Genomic DNA, 21,265 nt, shown 5'->3' on the forward strand with positions numbered 1-21,265 from the left:
TGGTTTATGCACCTGTCAATTCGTAAAGATCCTTTGTCTGAAGCAAATCTATGTTGCGCGCAACCTGCGAATGTTGTTTACAGCGTTGGTTTGGAAATCTGCAGAGAGCAGCAGCAGCATGTGAGGTTATACAACTTGAGATAGATGACAAGGTTTCAATGTTTAACTATACATTTAGCTGTTACTGTATATATTGTTCATGCTCCAGTTTGTGAGGGGTTGTTTAAAGCAGGTTAATTCCAATATAGTGTTTGATGTGCATTGGAAAGCAAACTGATAAGAGAATGCTGCATTGTGTATTTGTCACAATGTGTTATTGATTGTGTTTGCGATTATTGTGTTGGTTGCTAAAATTGCAAAGAACTGTGAAATTGTATCCAGTCAAAATAGTAGGGTCATATTTAGTCTTTTGTGCTTCTCTGTTTTTCGATTTTTTGTGATCATGGTAAATGGAAAAATGCTCCACGGACAGCTGCTCTTCTGTTAGGATCTGTGCAAATCAAGACTCTTGTGACTTGTTGTTTTTATGAATGGTGGGCATACCAGTCTCTTTGTTTTATTATTGTTGTACTTTATCTGTTATCAATAATGGCACAGTTTCTGCAATGGCTGTGAGATATGGCGAGGACAAATGCCAGCAATGTTTGCAGTTGATGCAGTGTCCTTTGCACATACCAGCAAACCAGCGAAAGGCCTCAAGTTATACATATAAAGTTACATTTATAATTCTGAATTCGAGTTATGTTGGTTGTCACCATTTCCCTGTGAACATGCATGCATAATTCCATGTGCACCCGATGCACAGAGAGGGCTCTTGTGCCTTCCTGCTGAGAACTGTGCATATGCCTGTTGTGCCAATGTGCACAGAAAAAACTGTATCTACCAATATTATGCTGAATTCTGCCTGCTTGCTGAGGATGGTAAACATTTTTGGGATATTTTGACAGGCCACTGAGAGTGAGAGCATGCAACAACAGAGCAAAAGGCACTGCACACAGCTCTACAAAGAAGCAATGACATTATGAGAAGTGTGGATCATTGTGCGTTTGTGGTAGACAGTAGTGGGCGGCCACAGTCTATGTAATAAATGTGAATTGGTGCACACTAAAGCTGCTCCCCATAAAGGAAATAGCATTTCTGCTAGTGCCCACTAGTTGACTGCTGTTTATGCAGTGCAGGCTGCCTGACCCTTGTCACACTTCTCCCCTATCATGATACACCACCAGATCTACTTCTAGCTGACTACAGACTTGATCCCTCTGCATGCACATTTAATTTTTGAACACCTGCTGCTTAAGGTCTCTTCAGGTGTGGGACATGTACTCAACACCATGTGTGCTACTAGGGATCAAACTTCTTTTCCAAATTGGCATCGACCCAAACTGTCTTCCTCATGCTAACTATAACACCTGTTTAATAGGATAATGTAAGGGATCAGTCAAATAACATGGTAATGAAAAGGGGCCTTCAAATGAAGCAGATGCCCATCAGGACTTCTGGCAGATAAGAATGTTCACCTTACTGCTTTTTTTTAATCCTCCCTGATGGTCCATGATTTTGGGGTCCAGTTGGCTTTGTCTTTAACCCATTGAAGGATCATCATTTTGGCCATGTGTAAGTTAGAAACTCCAATGCGAAGAGCTATGCTGACTACCTACACCTTAAAATGCAAATTGGCAAACTGCAGCGAAAGCCAAAGCACGCCTCTTACTGTTGCAAGGACCTCAAATGATTACAGTTGGTGTATGAAGAGGATGACACAGATAAAAAATCCTAATCAAGACTTGTAATTTTTGGTAACCTTTAAAAAAAGAATTAAGTGAACAAATTAAATTTAAAAGAAAGATATGTCAATGTTGAACAGGTAACAATAACAAAAATATAAATGGCATATAGTTCATATTCCAATTGGATTCAGCAGAACATTCATATTTGAAACAAAATCCAGACACATTTGTGAGTTATGCTGTTAACCAATATAACGGGTGCGGATAGATATTTCTAAATGGTAAATTGTTTGAATTTATACAGCGCTTTTTCTGCCGCACCTTTTCAAACCAAACTTGTCAGCAGAGGGTGTGTTACAGGTTCCTTGGTGATGTAGGTGCTTGATGGGAATAAAGCCAGTAATGCAAATAGATGTTTCAGGCTCAACAGGAGCAGTGCTGGTATGACTGTCGTTGATCATTTGGGTGTCTGCAATTTCCCTATGGATTTGGGGAGTTGGTTGGGGGAAAGGTAACTGCCAGTACTGCATATGCTAACTTATTTTCCAGACAAGTATCGGTGGTCAGCAGTAACTAAAGAATGCTAACGATATCAGAGTTCTGGTTCACTTCCCAGAGTTCCTTGCAGGATTTGACTGACAGTTTATCAGACCAACAGAAGAATATTTGTTCATAGTGGGTGTTGGTCAGAGGAAAATAGGCTTATGACTCTCAAACAATAAGACAGGTTATACATGTTGAGATTTTGGATTTAAACCACTTTTTAAAAATATTTTACATTGTAGCAGTTTGCTGTAATCATTTTGAAAGTTGGTGATTTGGGTTGAGGCTCATGTTGGTTGCTTTGCGATCCTAAATTAAATTTTTTCAATTTCTTTATTAAGAGACAATTTTACCACCATTATTGAGGACCCCACCAGAAGGATGCAGATATGAGTTAAATAAATACCAATGTTATGACATTTTCTGAAACATTTCTGAATTCTTGTATCTGCAAAATGGTTAAATGGCTGTATGTGCTTCTATGTACGTATAGAACCAGTCATCTAAACCAGTGGTTCCCAAACTTTTTACAGTCTCGTACCCCTTCAGACATTCAATCTCCAGCTACTAACCCCCCCCCGACGCACGTATACAGCCTATAACACTTGAAACTTTGAAATTGTCAGGGATTTCAGGACTTATAATAATCGTAGATGACAAAATAATGTCATCTACGAAATTCTTAAGGATCAATTAATCGATTGTCGATTAATTATGCCCATCCCTAGTTTTGACTAACGGTCACTAACCTACCTGTAACTTTTTTTGGCAGTGTAATTATTTTGCCTAATATGGGTATTTTTGGCAATGCGAGTTGGCTATTCAGACTATTTAATATTGCGCGATTATTTATAGCTCAGTTTGAAAATGTAATGGGCTTTTTCACTTTGAAAACGCAGATAAAATGTTCTCCCCACGTACCCCCTGAACCACTTCGCGTACCCCTTGGGGTACATGTACCCCAGTTTGGGAACCGAGGATCTAAACAAATAAGCATTTTAACACCTGCATTGTGTTTTTGTTTTTATTTAAGCCTTAGCTGGGTTGAAGTATTATGATACATTTTCATCCAGGTTTTGCTCTTACCATTTTCCTTCTCTTCCTTTTTTCATCTCAATGTATTCTTTCCATTGGCAGAGATGTCGCGGTTGGTGTGAAGGCAAGTTTTCAAATTTTGCTTTACTAATTTTACATGAACACATACATTTGCGTTGTCTGCATTATATTGTTTAACCATGGACTGGATGTAAAGTTGGTGGCAGGTAAAAACAATATGATATAAGTGTTAGATGTAAAGTTAGAAGATAACCCACTAAAGAGCTGGATGTTAACCACAGTGTCATTAAGCTAAAAGTAAAATGATTAATTTATAATTTTGTCTTTTGTTTGCTATTTTATGTGTATTTGTTATGCTGAAAAATAACAGTTTTCCTGTTTTTCTTTCTCTTAACTTTGCAGAGAGGCTCAGATGAGCTCAACATGTATGGTAGCAGTCCCAGCTCCATGACTGGTAAGCTCCACCTTAACCCTGATTGGAGCAGAAAACACAAACCGCATTACTTGAAGCATTAATCCACAATATATTTAGGTAATAGGAAGTGGTCAGGAAGTGTGATCATGGTAACATTTAAAAAAGACTACCTTTGGACATGTTAGACAACTTAAGTGCATTATTGTTGTTTAACCTCTGTAATGTAGTAATATGTCATAATTAATCAAGAGGGGTGAATGACGTACCAGCACAGACCAGGGACCTGAAAAACCAGAATATTATAACGACAACCCTAAGACTAATAAGTCCTAGTGTACTAGGGTGAATGTTTACAGGCCGCTGCATCAGGATCAGAGCAGAAGCAACGGTTTCCTTGTACCGTGTCAATGTCTCCTGTCTAGATGTCCTCACTCCTGCTAGCCTGCACTCACTTGACACTTTAACAATAAACACCAACACTCATCACAAGCTGTTAGGATCTGAACAGAACGGTCCCTAAAAGCAGCCGCAATGCATTTGGTCTTTGCAAACAGCATAGATCGTATGTTTATAGAGCAGGGAAGTGCGATCCAAGCATTCTGATGCAAGATGTGAACTGCTTTACTTAGACTGATCCACTTGTCCTTAGATTCCCCAGAGAGTGACTTGTGGTGTTTTGTTTTTTGTCTTTGTTTGTCCATATTCAGCGAATGGCAGTGACAGTAAGAAACAGCGCTTAGATGAATCACCTCCCTCCAGAGTTCTCCACATAAGGAAACTTCCCAGTGAAGTGTCAGAGACGGAAGTCATTGCTTTGGGCCTCCCCTTTGGAAAGGTCACCAACATTCTGATGCTCAAGGGGAAAAACCAGGTACACTATAACGAAAGTCTAGACTGTCTGCCAATCAATTGAGATGATTTGAAAATGATAGAATAACACTGAAGTAATCACAACAGTGTTGAATTTTTAAATGAATAATATTAGGTGTGGAAATTAATTGTTTCTGCAATGCAAACGTGGACAACTCTGCATCGATGCGGAGACGGAACATAATCGATTCATGCTACGTTCATGGTTTTAGCATTGTACTGTTGCTGCATAATTATAACCACCGCAATTCAGGGTTAGGACAGTCGCACATGCATTGAGATGGATCAAAGAATTTCATCATTGAATCGTGTGGTGCCTAGAGATTCCCACTCCTAATATTCTCCTTTCTTGAACAAGATTAGCAAGTGATGCATTGTCCTGGAGCTGATTCGTTCATTGAAACTTTTGTTGTGTTTTTCCAGGCGTTTCTGGAGTTGGGTACAGAGGAAGCAGCCATTACGATGGTGAACTACTATACAGCTGTCACACCACAGGTCTGAATCATCCTCAATTCATGTTGCACATTATTCTTATACCACATGTCTGAATCATCCTCAATTCATGTTGCACATTATTCTTATTTTATGAGTTTACTAACTGTTCTCACTGTTTTTAGGTCAGGAACACACCTGTCTTCATCCAGTACTCCAACCATAAGGAGCTGAAAACAGATTCTGCTCTAAACCAGGTATACACACATACAGAGACACGTGGACAATATGTTTCTACCGAACAAGATGGTTAGACTGATTCAGATTTAATGCCTTTTCCTCATCATGTGTCCATATTTGTGTCATTCCACCCAGAGGGCCCAGGCAGTACTGCAGGCAGTGACAGCAGTTCAGGATGGAAGTTCTCCATCTTCTGACCCAGGAGTTCTGGACCTTGCTCCACCCCCCAGCCCTGTCCTGCGAATTATTATTGACAACATGTTTTATCCTGTGACACTGGATGTTCTCCAACAGGTAAAACCTGAACACTTAACATAAATCTACTAGTCAGATTGATGATGTTGATCTTCTTTGGTACAAAAAAATCATAATTGAAGCAAAACTGATTTTTAAGGGGGGAAAAGGAGACCGGAAATGGGAGTTGTTTTTAGGACTGCTCCAGAAAAGTTGTTGAGTTGATCTTAAGATGACAAGATCCTGAGCTGAGTCGAATGTTGTCAATCAACCCACTGCAATTTGCTTTAGCTGCATTTCAGCATGGTAGGGTCGGTGTAAACTTTACAAAAGTTGTCTTTACTCAAAATGACCAAATCACAAAATGAACAGTGATGGAGTAGAGATGGGTGATAGAAATGAATGGTAGCAGACCATCCGACAGGGTGAGACAGGGCACTTTACAGTTTATTGACTTATGCTGCATATTTTCAGGGTGTGTGTTTGATTGATTAATGTGACTCTTGCAGATCTTCAGCAAATTTGGCACCGTAATGAAGATTATAACCTTCACCAAGAACAACCAGTTTCAAGCTCTTCTTCAGTTCAGTGACCCTGTCAATGCACAGCAAGCTAAACTGGTAAGATCTTACTTATACCAATTAAAGTTGTTAAATAACTGTTATGTTTCTTTGATTGCATTACATTATTATGACTTCTGAGCATTTAACAAGGTGCATATGTATGTGAATGTAAGAGGGCATGCTACAGTAACAGTGTAATAAGGTTAATGATAAGTTGTTTTTTTATATAAACTTTTTCACATCCCCATTGTCCTTCATGTCCCTGAGTGCAAGCAGCTTATACATTTCAATCCTGTCTGGTGTATAACATGTGATTTACTGTTTAGATTTAATCTCAATGAATTGGCATCTTCTGTCTTAATGTGCCGGTTTTTGCAGATATTTAATTCATTAATATCAGTGTGGACCTAAAAATACATTATCAGTCATTATGATTCCCTTTGTCTCTTTCACTCCCACAGTCTTTGGATGGACAGAACATCTACAATTCTTGTTGCACTCTGCGGATAGATTTCAGTAAACTGGTCAACCTCAATGTCAAATACAACAATGATAAGAGTCGAGATTACACCAGACCTGACCTTCCAACTGGGGACGGAGAGACAACCAACAAGGATCATTCACTCTTGGGTAAATACACCCATGTGTTGACCTGTCTTCATCCCACAATTCCATATCTTCCCACAGGGTATCTATACTACTTTACAGTTACATCTGTGTCCCCATTCAAAGTCTTTCTTAGCAGTTGTGCTCAAAGGCTAAGATGAAACAGTCAATTTAAAGCCAAAGACAGTTCACCCTGGATATACACTCCTGTTTGACTCAGCACCATCCTAACCAATACTCAACTTTTAACTTCTGCTATTTTGGTGCATTCGAATGAAAGGTTTATTGTTATAAATGTTCCCCTCAAATCAGTGAACAAGGAGGGTAGCTGGAACTTAATGCCCCTTGAACAGTGAGTCTTCATCAGAAGTGGCGCAGCATGAAAAAAACATGTGTGAGTTGATTTACAATTAAAGGTGTGCACAGCAGGTGGGTTAGATAATCTATTGCCACATTGCCATTATAGTTCATATGTTTAATTTTAGTGTTATAAATTAAGAAATAAAGCAAATTTTCAGTAAAACCAACACCTAGATTTACATTGGCATGGTGCACTGTTCCTGGCATTTCCAGGAACTTTTTTTAACTATGCCACACTTTGATTATCAGCCTCATAATATCATGAAAGGGGCTCTGAACATCTCCAGATACCAAATTGAAAGTGAACATCAAACTTACCAGTAAAATATTAATTATAGAGTTTGATAAATGTCAGTTCTTTTTATTTCCTCCTTTTTCTGTGTATTGCTGTTCAGTATCTGATTATAATTCAGGATGACAGGCTGACTGGATTCCCAGATGCTACCAGCTAATTTTGCACTGGCATGTTTCCTGTTTCCACATATCAGCCTCACATTAATTTAGTGATATGTGCACTTAAAACATGGATGTCATCAATTGAGAAATCTGCCATTTATTTTATATAGATCACCTTTGTAATGCATATTGTTTATATTTCAAAGGCTCCAAAAGAGAAATCCTACAACAGCCAGACACTGCGTTGTGCAGATGTCTGCCAGGCCACTCATGGGCCACTCCTTTTATGGGCACTTTCCCCATGGCTTCTGGTGCTGTGTTAACTGACAAACTGTTCCTGTAGCAAACTGTCACAAGCTATCATCTGTTGTAGGAGTCATTAAACAATTTAAAAGATACTAAATGAGATAACTAAGTGGACGGTGTAGATGCCTTTGATTCAACAGTTTCCTCTCTGAAAAACGGGTAAACATAGCCGAATGCAAATATTTTTATTTTTTTTATATATATAATCTATATTGTGCTTGATGGCTTTGAAGTTCATGTACAGTGATTTATTTTTGTTTCTAAACACTTGCAACAGACTTCCACTTATAACTGATTTGTCGTCATAGTTTTGTCCCTGCTGTCCTCAGTGAAGTCCTCTTGTTGTGCAAGTTGTTGCGCCTCATCTCAGTGAAGTGTGTAGCTTTTCTAAACTTCTCTAACAAGTTGTGTACAGTACAATTGTAGACCCATCACAGTGATAATTCAATCAATCAAATTGTATTTGTATAGCCCATATTCACAAAATCACAATTTGTCTCATAGGGCTTTAAAATGAATAAAGCAAAGAGGATGCAAATGACCTCACTGCAAAGTTTCATAATGCTTATTGTTAATGAGAGATTTGAGCTTTTATTTTTTTTATAAAATGAACAGTTCTAAGGACAGGTTGTTCACTTTTTTATTATTCGTTATTGAGTGAATGGTAAATGAATGGTAGTTTTATCCATTGGAGTGCAAGTGTCTAATTGTTTTTGTGGGCTCTGACCCCTTTGTAAAGCCACTGCATGTGCACTGTTGGTTAGATCTCAACTCATCATGTTTAATACTCATATAATACTGCTGTTATTATACTTACTCAGGTCAGTTTGGTTTCTTGCGATGACTGGTATCTTTTAATTGAAGGTTAGATGAGTATTTATGATTGAACTTTTTATTGTCTTGTAGGTACCCCATCTGGAGCCCTAGCTTCCTACTCGAGTGGAGGAGGTTACTCATCTTCTCTCTCCCTTTCACAGGGTGGAGGTACTAATCTTTTCTTTTTTCAAAATTTACTTTTTTACCTCCTCTGCTGTTATCCATCCTGCTGCAGTCTTTCATGTCCTTGTAATTGTCTTATTGTACCAGGGCCATAGTGGTTGGTTGATATTACAGCTTTATCAAAGTATCAGGCAGATACTGGACTGAAATTAGTCATTCCATGACATTTAAATGTCATTCATTCTTATATTTTATACTTGTCCAATGGAAGTTGTTGGCCTTAATGAATTATATTAAGGTGTTTGATAAAAAATGACAAAGTTGAAAGAATCTTTAAAACCTTTAACATTACACTTACTCCTCCTCCTCTGGCGCTTTCATTCTGCGCAGAATTATAATTATGTGTGGATTTTACTTGAAGTGAATGCTGTTCAAATGATTCAATTTTTTTTAAATTATTATTCATTTCATTATAATTAAGTAACCAAGCATTCAAAACATATCAGTTTCCCTGCACAGTGACATGACAGATCATCTGCTCTGAAAGCTTCCCAGCTTCTTGTATGAGATTCAGCTTTGAATTATAGTGGGAGAGTGCATTATCCACATAGTTGTGGTAGACGGGAAGGAGAAAAGAGTTTGCCAACTTCATGCTCAGCTTAGACTGAATGTCCTCTACAATACAGTGCACATAATACACACTACTGAAATTACTAAAGCAGCTATACTGACCATTCCTTCCCCCTAGAATTATCTACTGCTACCAATTTCAACTTCGCCAGTTTACCTGTAGATATTAATATATCTTTTCATGAAGCTGTAGTGTTTTTTGCGCTATCGCAGTTAATCTCGCATCTCTCTGATCTTGTGTTTTCCTAAAAGGAGCCATGAGTCCTCTGAGTGCTGCAGCCGCTGCAGCAGCAGCTGCAGGTCGCGTTGCTCTCTCTGGGTCCGGAGTGTCAGGAGTCCTGTTAGCCTCCAACTTAAATGACGAGGTAAACTAACCATCAATATAATTTGAATGTGAAGGAGCATTTGAAAGCTCTTTGTTGAGGTACTCATTACAGCTATTGAACAAACACCACTGAAAACTAATTGTGATAGTGTGGCCAAGTTTAAAATGGATTAAAGCTATACTGTGACTGTGGATATGGAATAACACAAATCATAAAAGGTGGTTACCAAGACCACCTTAATAGGGAGCCCAGATGTGCAGAATTAATGTTAAAACAAATTGTAGTTTTACTACACATTTAAAGGTGGATAAATGGTAGTTTTTAGTATCTGTTCCTTATTGGAGTATATCATTTACTTCTTTTCACTTCAGAAATCAACAAAATATTTCAGAACATTTGCCCAGTGGCCAAACCTTTACATATAGCTTTGTGATTTTATGTTGGATTTCGGTTTCTCTTGTTTGTTTTCATTTTATTCTCTTATTGAACTGTAACTTACTCCGTCATCTTTATCTCTAAACTTACTGTACCTGTCTCTGTATGTTCCATCCTTCTATCCGAGCACTTCTCTCTGTCTGTCTTTATCCCTCTCACACCCCTGAGAAGAGGGGCTTCATATTGTATTGGTGGGTTTCAAAGCTATTCCCCCTTCTGTGAGAGTCTTGTGGCAGCACGTTTATCCTGACTGTCATGGGAACGTCATACATATATCTCTCTAAAGATCCATCAGTAGTGTGGTGAGAGTTAAATCCGATAGTAGACGTGGACAATCAGATTTTTCGATCAAAGACAATCTTAACAAATCTACTTTTCAGATTCATTTTAGAGATTGAGTCATTAAAATGTGCTTGATCAGTTTTAAAAGATTACTTGCCACTAAAAAGCCTACAGTTGTTAAACAGCTTGCCCCCGATCTGCAGCTAGCCACAGTTCTCCTTGTTCTGCAGCCTAGGCTTAAAAGAAACGTTAACAAAACGTTAAAGCGGCCGAAACATGCATACAAATTCCAGTGTGGACTTTCAGGGTAAAATCACAGCAGTAGCAGGATACAGACATTTGCAAGTTGGGCCTTTTGAGTTGAAGTGATTGGCTTGTGTCCAGGTTACCAAATGCACAACTCATCATGTGATCATATGACTTCAACTAAATATTTGGGGAGAGTTGTGATTCACGATGTGAATCATGATTCTATTCAAAAAGTTTGTGATCTTTTGGCCGGATCACCCACTCCTCTCAAAGGGTTGGTTTTCATTTACTTTGTCTTCCTCTCAGTTGTGACCTTAGATCGACAGACCTCCATCCGTGGCACATTTGAATCATTTTCATACAGAACCCTATTCTAGGTCACATAGCATTAGAAACCCCAAACACAGACTAATCTCGCTTATTCCAGTTTGACGGTGTTGATAAAGACCAAGACCTAAGTGAAACTTTTCAATGAAATATCTGGTAATGATGATCACTATATTGTTTCAGTTTATTTAAACGTGACATGACAAAATGGTTCAGTCCATGTGTGATGTGGCAGTGGTCATAGACATGCTTTATATTTCATGCTTTGCAGACCCTTTTGTCTAAACCTCTCTAGGTGCAAATGGAACACATTTCCTTTGTAACTTTTTCACTGTGACACTTATGACAAGAATCTTGGAAGTCCAGATGTTTATGATTTTTGATACATGTGATCTAGTTCTCCATCTGCCCTCTTCTGCTTCCATATCTCTTGTCACTCAGTCTTTCATTAACTTATTTATTGGACCTATGTGCCAGCCACTGTCAATTTAGGTGGTCATGGGGACTATGACTTCACATTCTTGGTATGCAATATATCAGGAATGATGGAAAATGGATACATCTGGCTCAGATGGCTGGTGAAAATCTGGCTCAGATTTTCAGCGGTCCATAAGGAATGATTTGGGGAATCACATGTCAAAGTCACTGTGACCTTACATAATGCCTTTCGATGAAGTGATTTCAAAGACAACATTTGCATAGGACACAGTGACATATGACATTTTATATCCATATGGTCAACAGCAGTGCGTCTGTGGCATCATAATTATCTGCAACATCATGTTCCTGGTCATTATTTAACACAATAACTCAGGAACAGAAGGAGATATTGTGGCCGTGTTTCCTGCAGCTTGACTGGCTGGTGTGAGACGTGCATCCGCGTGGCGGTAACTTCAGATTCCTGTAGACTTCATCCATCCATTCTTTAATGTATTATTTTCTACCTTCCTCTCATTCTTTTATTTTCCTCACTGATAATTGCATCCAGCAGGGAGTGTGATTGTGTTTGTGTGTATATGCGTGCGCGTCTGTGCATGTGGGTTAACAAAACTGGAAGGTGTGTGTGTGTGTGTGGAAACAATCCAGCATCATTCAAACTCCGTTGATGTCCCACTGATGCTGTTTACTGACCTCTGCTTTGGTTTTGTCCTCCTTTCCTCCTCTCTCCCTCCCCCACCCGACCCCCTTACCTTTACTCCTCCCTTTACTCATTTTCTCTCCATTTTACCATCCATATATCTTAAATACTGTACACTACCAATGTATATATACCACAATTTACTGAAATTTCTTTCATCTCCACTTCCTCTCCTCCCTCTTCACTGTTCTTATTCTGGTCTAACCTGACTTTGGCTTTGCTGTTATGACCCACTCCTCAAATCCCCCCGATATTTTCCATCTTTGCTCCACTCCTCATCATCTCGGAAACCACCACGTCCCCCCTTGTCCAACGCTGGGCGGTCTGATCTCTACCTTCGTCTCTCCTTCTTCCTCCTCCTCTGCTCCTCCTCTTCCTCTCCTCTGCTCTGCGGTCTCTCTCTCTAAAGATGGTCACGCCTCAAAGTCTCTTTACCCTCTTCGGTATGTTCAACCTCTACTATTCTATCTGTATATCTCTCTCTGTTAATCCAATTTTGTTCACTTTCTACAGTGATGTCGTGGACTCGCTTATTCCTCTGTATCTGTGTGTCTCCGAGCCTCCCTTGATCATATTGTACATTACAGAGTTAAATCTACTTCTGTCTACTCTACATTTTAAAGTCGAAGAGATAATGTGTCTGCTCAGCTTTACACTTAACGGATGAAAACAATTACACCAAAATCATTTATGTGTTGTTAAATCCAATCCCATAAAAGTTAAATCAGATTCACAGCTACTAGGGTGGGCTTTCAATCAATATTCCATTACATATTGTGTTTCTTGAGGTGCAATTGATGTTAGATTGGATTGGAGCCTCTACTTCTGGCATGTTGTAAATTTGAACAAGCTGCATCATTAAAAGCTTGTCATAGCTCTGGAAATCTTTCTTCAGTTCCCTTATCTTAAAGAATCTGAGAACTTGCTGTGAAAACTCCAGATCTAGACTCAGGCAACATCCATGCTACTATGTTTTAGTTTGAAAACGGCCTTTTCAAACTAAAACAATCCCTGTCCACAAAACCCTGTTGGCTCTTTATCACTCCCCGACTCCACATCTATACTAACTCGTCTGAAAACTCATATCACGTGACCACTCGCATACACTGGGCATGTGCATGCCGGTTGTTTTCCTCCGCGTCATGTGATAGGAGCCTGACGAAACAGCGCAGGCTACGCTGTTCGTGACCGAAAAGACCCAAACAGCAAGCGGTTGTGAGTGACATCATTTCCAAAGTCTCAATTTCGTCCCGTTCAGACTAAAACGCAGCCCCCGAGTTTTCAAATCAAAACTGAGCCGTCAGCGTTTCCAAAGCTTTTATTGTCTCTTAAGCTCCAGATTTGTGTGGGTGGCGAATGTATCTGTAGCAGAGTTGAGGCAATTTTAAACAACAACTTACTAGCATGGATGTAGCATTAAACTGATTTGAACAGATACTGAGTTTAGAGACTGAGTGCCAGGTCTGCACTTTCACAGCTACCTCACAATAAAAGCTGCTGTAATATATTTTTTATAATAAACAGCCACATCAATAGGCACAGCAACAGAATTAATTCAAGGGCAGAAAGATATTGGGATTTAATTGTTAAATAAACAACAAAGGAGGAGGAAGAAGAAGAAGAAGGAGTTGGTTCTGATAGTGGTTTAATAATTCAAACTGTTTGTAAAATGCCAGATTCACTAAACTGATGCAAAAAATACTCTTGCTCAACAATCACTGAGATATCAAATTTGGGAATTTCTGCACAGCAATATTTACATATTTAGGTGGAAGTAGGAATTTTTATGGTTTGTGATTTACTGTGCATGTTTCCTCATGCATTATGTTTTGTCTGAGGTTAGTACATTCCTCTGAGAAGGTTTAGTGAAAGATGACCCTTCTCCTACACCGTCCTGTAGTTTCACACTTTTAATCATCTAATCAGACTGGCTATCCTCATCAAACAGCTTCAGGCGTGTGTCAGTGGTAAAGCTGAGGTGTCTTGTCGTTTCTCACCAATCTGACAACTTGGTTACACAGAAGAGTTGAATGAGTTTCTAGTGGAAGTCAAATCGGAAGAGTCCAACTTTTCTTTTGTCTTTCTGGCACTAACTTTTTTCCTTCCATCCTTCACACCTCCTTTTTTTTATCTTCGTCGGCTTCATCTCTCCTGCTCTGTCTATTCTGTCCTCTTCCTCACCTTCTGCTCTACCCTGCTCTCTCTTGCTCGCTCTCTCCCTCTCTCGGTCTGCCTCTCTCTCTCGCGCTCTCTCTACCTTCAGGTGTCTATGGCGACGTGCAGAGGGTGAAGATCCTCTACAACAAAAAGGACAGTGCTCTGATCCAGCTGTCTGACGGCAACCAGGCTCAGCTGTGTGAGTTTTGAATGAGAATGATGCATATCCCTTACTGGTATTGAATTGTTATTTTCCCCAAATCAGAAGTGGTTGTTCAAGTCCAGATGACGTCACTTGCAGGTCCCAGTTATATAGATATATGTATGTGAAAGGTGTCTGTTCAGTTTAACGATATTGGCCTATGTAGACAGTAATACATCATGTTATATGATGACATTAGGCATACGATGTAGAAAATGTTCACCTGCAGCTTCCTAACTTCATCGTTACTGCTGCTGAGTGTGGTTTCCAGTTCCAAAAACAAAGGTGCTTCTGTTTGAGGGTAACTAATTGCATTGCCTACAATGCTGGGCTCAACATGATGGCTGTAGGCCATCTAAGGTGGATATATATAAAATGGATGAGATATGATAAATCAACCTGGTGCACTGTATCAGCAAATACGGTCTGGCTTCTAGACGTCTTACCTTCTCTTGCTTATCTTTTTCTCTCACCTGTAGCTATGAGCCATTTGAATGGTCAGAAGGTGTTTGGTAAAGTGATGAGAGTGACATTGTCAAAACATCAAACTGTGGCTTTACCCAGAGAAGGCCTGGATGATCAACTACTAACTAAAGGTGAGAGTACTGCTGTTGCCACATTTTATTTTAATAAAGTAAAGCAGAGCAAAGCTAGAGGTTTTAATAGGGACCGCTAGTAAACCCAGAGAAGAAGACCACACAGTCGGTGGTGGTGTGAACCTGTTCAGTTGTTTCAAAGTGACACAGTGACATTTTACCAGAGTTATGGACTAAAACACAAGTTATTGTGACAAAAGATTAGAGACCCTGAATTGCAGAAGCCTCTTAGATGAGTAATTAAACGTTTCACTTACTCACTTACAATGAAGCCTCCCGCTCTCATTAGAATTAACTGATATCAAGTCATAAAATGGCGAGATTGATTTTTTTAAGGTTTTCCTTTACTGTTTGTGACCCCATCGTTTACAGTTTACACTTGCATGCATGTCACAGGCTGGCCCTGCCCCTACTCGCTCACACAGAGACAGATAATTAAGGAGAGATAGTTTTTTCTCATCCCAAGTTTGTTCCACCTTGTATGGGTTAAAGCAGCAATAATAAACAGTTCTAAGGTCTGGGGTTTAATAACAGTAACAGAATATTAATGATATTCCATCAATAACATTTCACTCATTATAATAATGTTATATAATATAGCTTATGTCTGTTTTGTTTTGTTTTCTTCTACAGATTTTTCTGGCTCTCCACTCCACCGCTTTAAGAAGCCAGGATCCAAGAACTTCCAGAATATCTTTCCTCCCTCTTCGACACTTCATCTCTCCAATGTCCGGTATTTTAACAGTACACATGTTCATCAAATGATTTCCTTTTTCTCACACTCAGACTCACACTGGTACGGCCAAATACCGTACCAGTCCATTTGATTTCATGCTGCTTCGCTTCAATACTATAAGCAGTTTGTTTTTTGAATGCTCAGGGATGGTGTTGGAGAGGATGATCTTCGTCTTCTGTTCTCTAACAGTGGAGGAACTGTCAAGGCCTTCAAGTTCTTCCAGTAAGGACCAGTTCAGTTTCATATAAAGCTGGTTAAGACTCAAAAAACATGTTTAATTTATAAACTAATATATATATTTTTTTACGATTTTAAGATTGTAAAAGAGATGTTCTCTTAAACCAAATTATTATTATCCCTCCTATTCTTCTGTGCATTGTTCGTATAATTGCCTTGTTATGCACTGGAATGACCTTAGTAGAAACTGAACAAAGCGAATGCTCACAGATAAAAAATCTAAACATTATATTTAAACAAAACTCAGCTGTTTGTCCGGCTCTTCCTTCACCAGGGACCGTAAGATGGCCTTGATCCAGATGACGTCAGTTGAGGAGGCGATCCAAGCACTGATGGATCTTCACAACTATGACATGGGAGGGAATCACCATCTAAAAGTTTCCTTTTCAAAGTCCACCATCTAACTTTCACACCCAACTTCAAGATCCCTGACGAGTGAGGAAGTCCCCACTGTTTTCCACTTATCCATGTGTTCCGTTTATTTGCACTGCACCTAAACCTTAAAACAAGTATTATAATATTACACATCAAGTGAAATCAAATTTTCAGTTACAGTTGAAATATTCAGAAAACCCAAATTACACAAAGTAAACTCCTGACCAATGGAAGTAGCATTTACGCCTGGCCCATAGGCAATTTGTTAAATGTCCAAATCCCTGCTTTTTTCTTCACAGCATCTTTAAGAGCAGCTTCTGAGGATCTTTATCTCCAGAGGTTTAACGTTTCACCTCGCTGTTGTGATGTAAATGTATACCTTTGGGTGTGTCCTTATGACGTGACATCACTGCTGGGTGTGGCACTTCAGACCACACCCAGCAGTGAGGGTTGGTGTGTAATGAAAAGGACTTGGACTCTCTTTCACCGGTCAACATGGCAGCAGATTTTGTCTTCTTGAACAAATTTTGAGTTCTGCCATTAATGATTATTTTCTGTACATTGTTTTACGATCCAAACCTTTTTTCTCTTCCCAGGCTAACACCAACTTTGCTCCATCACAAACCTCTTGTATAATTAATGAAGTCATTAATTATTGAACTCCTCTTCCCCTTTGTTTAATTTAAAGGTGTGTTTTTGACGGCAGGGTTACTGACACACACACCCTCTTTATGCGGATCATTCCTCCAAACGTAACCTCGGACATTTTCCCCAAATTACAAGTATAAAGAAGAAGGTGGTGTTTTCACTGAAGTGGGATTCACACAATCCTCTCCTCCCATCTGCAAAGAGCTATTTACATCACTACCTTCAAGGGATTTTGAAGGTAGTGATGTTTCAAGGGATTTTGAGAACCTACAATAAAACCGCTTTCTGCAACACACAATCACTTAAAATGATATTCAGACGCAACCGAAATTTGAGGACGCTAGCACTTATAAATCCTCAAATCAGGTAGAATAAACTACTAATTCTGTATTTGGTGCAATTTCCAATTTGATTAAGGATATTCTGTGACTGTAAACAATCACTCTGAGGACATTTATATGATGCCTTGTCGTAGCTGTTCTATTGGGATGTTTAGACGCATTCTGGAAAGTTCGATGCTTTGAGGACAATTCGTTGTTCCCCAAATTTTCCTTCCAAAATAACTTTGACACTGACAATGATGACTCAAAGGTGGAGCTAAAATGTTCTAAATCCTATCCCTCTCTTTTTTTTTAAACCGTAGCTGTGAGCGCACTCTCTCTCTCCCTCACACACACACACACACACACAGAAACACACACAGGGTGCGCGTTCATGCTCTCTGTTTAGACAAGGTTTAAATATGAGGTTCTGGTCTTGGTCTCTTCTTTTGGAAGGAGACCTGTTATGACCAAAGGACATGCGCCTTTAGTCTGTGGTCTAATTTTACTGTTGATTATTTTGTGTCTTCAAACAATGAATTTTACAGACAATGTTTGTTTAACCTTGGTTGTAAACCTGTAGAAGCAGAATATTTTATTTTATAAATAGAACCTCCTCTTCCCAGTCAGACACCGTGAGCTTATTTATCATGCAGAGATGCACCGAAACCTGAGGTCCCCTCTAGTGTTTCAAATTTTGTACTTCTCTGTGGTTCTTTCTTGCAGCTGCAGAGGTTATTTTTGGGATTGATTTCATTTATTTGTTGAAGGGTGTTGTTTTAATTTCTTCACTTCAGTTTTTATGATGTTTGTTTTTCTGTCATTAGATTTCAGATCAGCACAAATTAAAAACGTCTTTTCTACCAAGGAGGCAAAGTAAAACAGTGTGTTTGTTTTGTTTATAGTAGCTTCAGACCTCTGCTCTCATCTGTCTCACTGTCAACCTGTCAATAAACTTCTCTCACTCTGTTCAGTTCTGTCTCTCTGCTCTCACTTCTTTCTCTTCACTCCTTCCTCCCAGCTGTTCTGTTCTTTCTACACTTCTGCTGAGACATGAGAACGAGCAGTGTGTCCACACATGGGGACTCGAATACACTCTGTTAAGTTATGGAGTGTGTTCAGCATTAATAAAACAAGTCTTGTTCAGACTTTTTCAGTAAAGTTGGTGCATTATGTGGCAGCTCTGGCTCCGGAGATAGAACGGGTCACACACTAATCAAAAGGTCAGAGGTTTGATCCCAGTAGCTCCCATGCTCTGTGCAAAATACCGAACCGAACCCCATCCAGAAAGGTTTAGGTTTAGCGTATGGATGTATGGATGAATGGCAAATCTGTAAAGAGCTTTGAGATGCCATCAGACTAGAAAAGGCCAATTTAAATACCATTTACACGATAAAAACGAAATGGAATTTGGGAAATTATTTAGAAGTTGGTTATAAGGCAACTGATCCATGAAATGTTTTTTTTGTTGTAATGTTAATGACTAAAGTAAGACTAAATATTGAAAAAAGAAAGAAAAAACAAATATATTTCTTAAAGTAGAGAATATGTGGGATTTGAATCCCATCATTCATCCATGAAAAAGGTTTTCCATTGAAGCCATGCAGTTCTTTGGACAGGTTGTCAGTAAATGACTTATTTCTATATTATATATTTTGTGTTTAACAGTAGGTTGCTCACTCAACTGAAGACTGAACCATGTTTCCTGGTGTGATGAACACAGACATCTGCTGAGGCTGCAGATGGCAGAATCACAGTCTGGTGTCAACCTGCCTTGTGTCTACAGTCCAGGCTGCTGGAGGTGTGATTGTGTAGAGAATGTTTTCTCCACACACTGGTCTCAAACTGGTTTCATGTGAATCCAGTAGAAGCTTTGTGATGTGGTAGAGCAGCACATTGTCAGCATGATGAATGTGCAGCTGACTAATCGGCAGAAACGATGTGATGCACCATCAATCAGCTGTGGCCTGGAGGTTGGAGAAGTTGACTTTTGACCAAATGGTCACGAGTATGAATCCCTGGACCAGCATAAAGAACCTCTTGCCACAGTCACAGGTGGAGTGACCTTGAGCAAGGCACATAACCCTCTAACTGCTCTCTGAGTGGCCTTGTGTTTACATGGTGTTTGATAAATTGCTCTCTAAGTATATTTCACTGTCATGTTTTGTTTCACTAACCAGCTACATGCACTAACATGATTACTCTAAACCAGACCCCCTAAATTGCAGGTACACCGGATGGTTCCTTTCCCATTATGCCGGTTTATCAAAAAATCCATTCTGCTCACACACTGGATTATGCTCCATCACATAATTGTCAGTCATTAATCAGAGCTTTGCAGAGCAGCTTTATTCTAAAGATAAAACTGTAAAGAGGGAAACAAACATGAAGTGAAACCTTTGCTCTGGTCTGCCAGTCCTCCTGCTTTGATGTCTTTATCAAATCATCACGGATGAAGGTCTTATTATGGCACAGCGAATCCTTAAAGAGGAGAATAATAACTATAGACTAATTAAGTCATTCTGGATAATTGCATCTTTGAGGGGTGATCTTGTTCGAGCTGCCGTGGCCTCAGCAGCTGCATGGCCTGGTTCGTAATTCTTGATAAAGTGGAATGTCAGTGAGCAGTCAGCAAACACAGCTCCAACTGAGGACAGTCAGGAACCGGCATTCACACAGTGGAGTCACAACAGAAGAAGTTTTAAATAAACTCAGCTGAGCACATACCTTGGCCAAGGCCCAACATTCCCCTTATGAGACCACATTTATTTTCACAAGATCCAGTTTTTTCTGTGGATCTGCACACACTCAAATATCAGTCCCGTAAACATGCCAGATTTTTATCATCAATATCCAGTAATTATTCTGGATCAGCTTCCTCATCCAGATGCACACCGAAATATCATGGGTTGGGTTCCTCCTTGGGTCATAGCCCTCCTCTCCACAAAACGTCATGTAAATCGGTTGAGTGGTATTTCCGTAATCCTGCTAACTAACTAAAATAAATACAGACAAAAACAAAACCTCCTTGCTGCATAATGTGTTCAGGTTGTCCATCCGTCCCCATTCTCATCAATGTGATATATCAAGGACGCCTTGAGGGAGTTTCTTCAAATGTGGTACAAACATTCACCTGGAGTCGAGGATGACCTGATTAGAGTTTGATGGTCAAAGGTCACTGTGACCTCACAAAACACATTTTGGCCTCTTGACCGTGATATCTCAGGATCACCTCAAGGGAATTCTTTCAAATTGGGCATTGATTTCAGTGGTCAAAGGTAAAGTTCACAGTGACCTTATATGAATCTGATAAACAAATTTATGTAGATGGAAACTGCACTGGTTGGCAGAGGCATACAACAGCGTTGCATTATATCTTAAACTGAATGGTGCAGTTTGTTATTTGCTGCTTTTTAACAGACTCTATCTACTTCTGCCGGCTGCTCATATGTTTGTTGAGTCAATCGTTCTTTCTCCCTGCAGGTATATGGGTTGTTGTTTGGCTTTGTTCATTACACTTCAGGTTCCATATGTGCACTCAGTACACAGCTGCTAACAGATTTTCATACTTTACATTTTCCTTTTGTCTAAATACATCTTAAATACATTTTTAGTAGTTTCAGAATCAGAATCAGAATTATTTTTATTGCCATGTATATTTGCACATACAGGAACTTGCCTTGGTGTGGTTGGTGCACTGTACAAACAACAATATAAAAAAAACAATATAGAACAACAATATATATGCAGTAAGATAGTTTGTCCTTACTCTTGTTGAGGGTTAAGGGCAGAGGATGTCACACCTTGCCAAATAGTTATTTGTGAATATGGTCTATACAAATACACTTTATTTGATTGATTGATTGATCTTTAGTTTAAAAAGTCACATGTGGTCCACTCCTCTGTTTTCTTGGTTCTGA

At 39.3% G+C, this 21,265-nt stretch overlaps 1 protein-coding gene across 1 annotated transcript; it reads left to right on the forward strand.

Annotated features, from left to right (window-relative positions):
* The first annotated feature begins 3,656 nt into the window (after nucleotides 1-3,656).
* On the forward strand, nucleotides 3,657-18,227 carry LOC128454391 (polypyrimidine tract-binding protein 2). The gene is made up of 15 exons (XM_053437787.1): nucleotides 3,657-3,780; nucleotides 4,449-4,612; nucleotides 5,035-5,106; nucleotides 5,229-5,300; nucleotides 5,419-5,577; nucleotides 6,027-6,137; nucleotides 6,542-6,710; nucleotides 8,655-8,732; nucleotides 9,570-9,682; nucleotides 12,484-12,517; nucleotides 14,338-14,430; nucleotides 14,913-15,029; nucleotides 15,663-15,762; nucleotides 15,910-15,987; nucleotides 16,277-18,227. Exons 1-15 carry the CDS (start codon nucleotides 3,750-3,752, stop codon nucleotides 16,404-16,406), a joined length of 1,521 nt encoding a protein of 506 aa, XP_053293762.1. The 5' UTR covers nucleotides 3,657-3,749; the 3' UTR covers nucleotides 16,407-18,227.
* Nucleotides 18,228-21,265: the final 3,038 nt, after the last annotated feature.

The sequence above is a fragment of the Pleuronectes platessa genome, chromosome 13 (assembly GCF_947347685.1).
Source record: "Pleuronectes platessa chromosome 13, fPlePla1.1, whole genome shotgun sequence".
In the NCBI taxonomy this organism is placed as follows: Eukaryota; Metazoa; Chordata; class Actinopteri; order Pleuronectiformes; family Pleuronectidae; genus Pleuronectes; species Pleuronectes platessa.

Coding starts and splice junctions, on each gene's coding strand:
- LOC128454391 (XM_053437787.1), top strand. CDS start 3,750: ATGTATGGTAGCAGTCCCAGCTCCATGACTG. Junction 5,301..5,418: donor CAGATTCTGCTCTAAACCAG/GTATACACACAT, acceptor CATTCCACCCAG/AGGGCCCAGGCAGTACTGCA. Junction 6,711..8,654: donor CAAGGATCATTCACTCTTGG/GTAAATACACCC, acceptor ATTGTCTTGTAG/GTACCCCATCTGGAGCCCTA.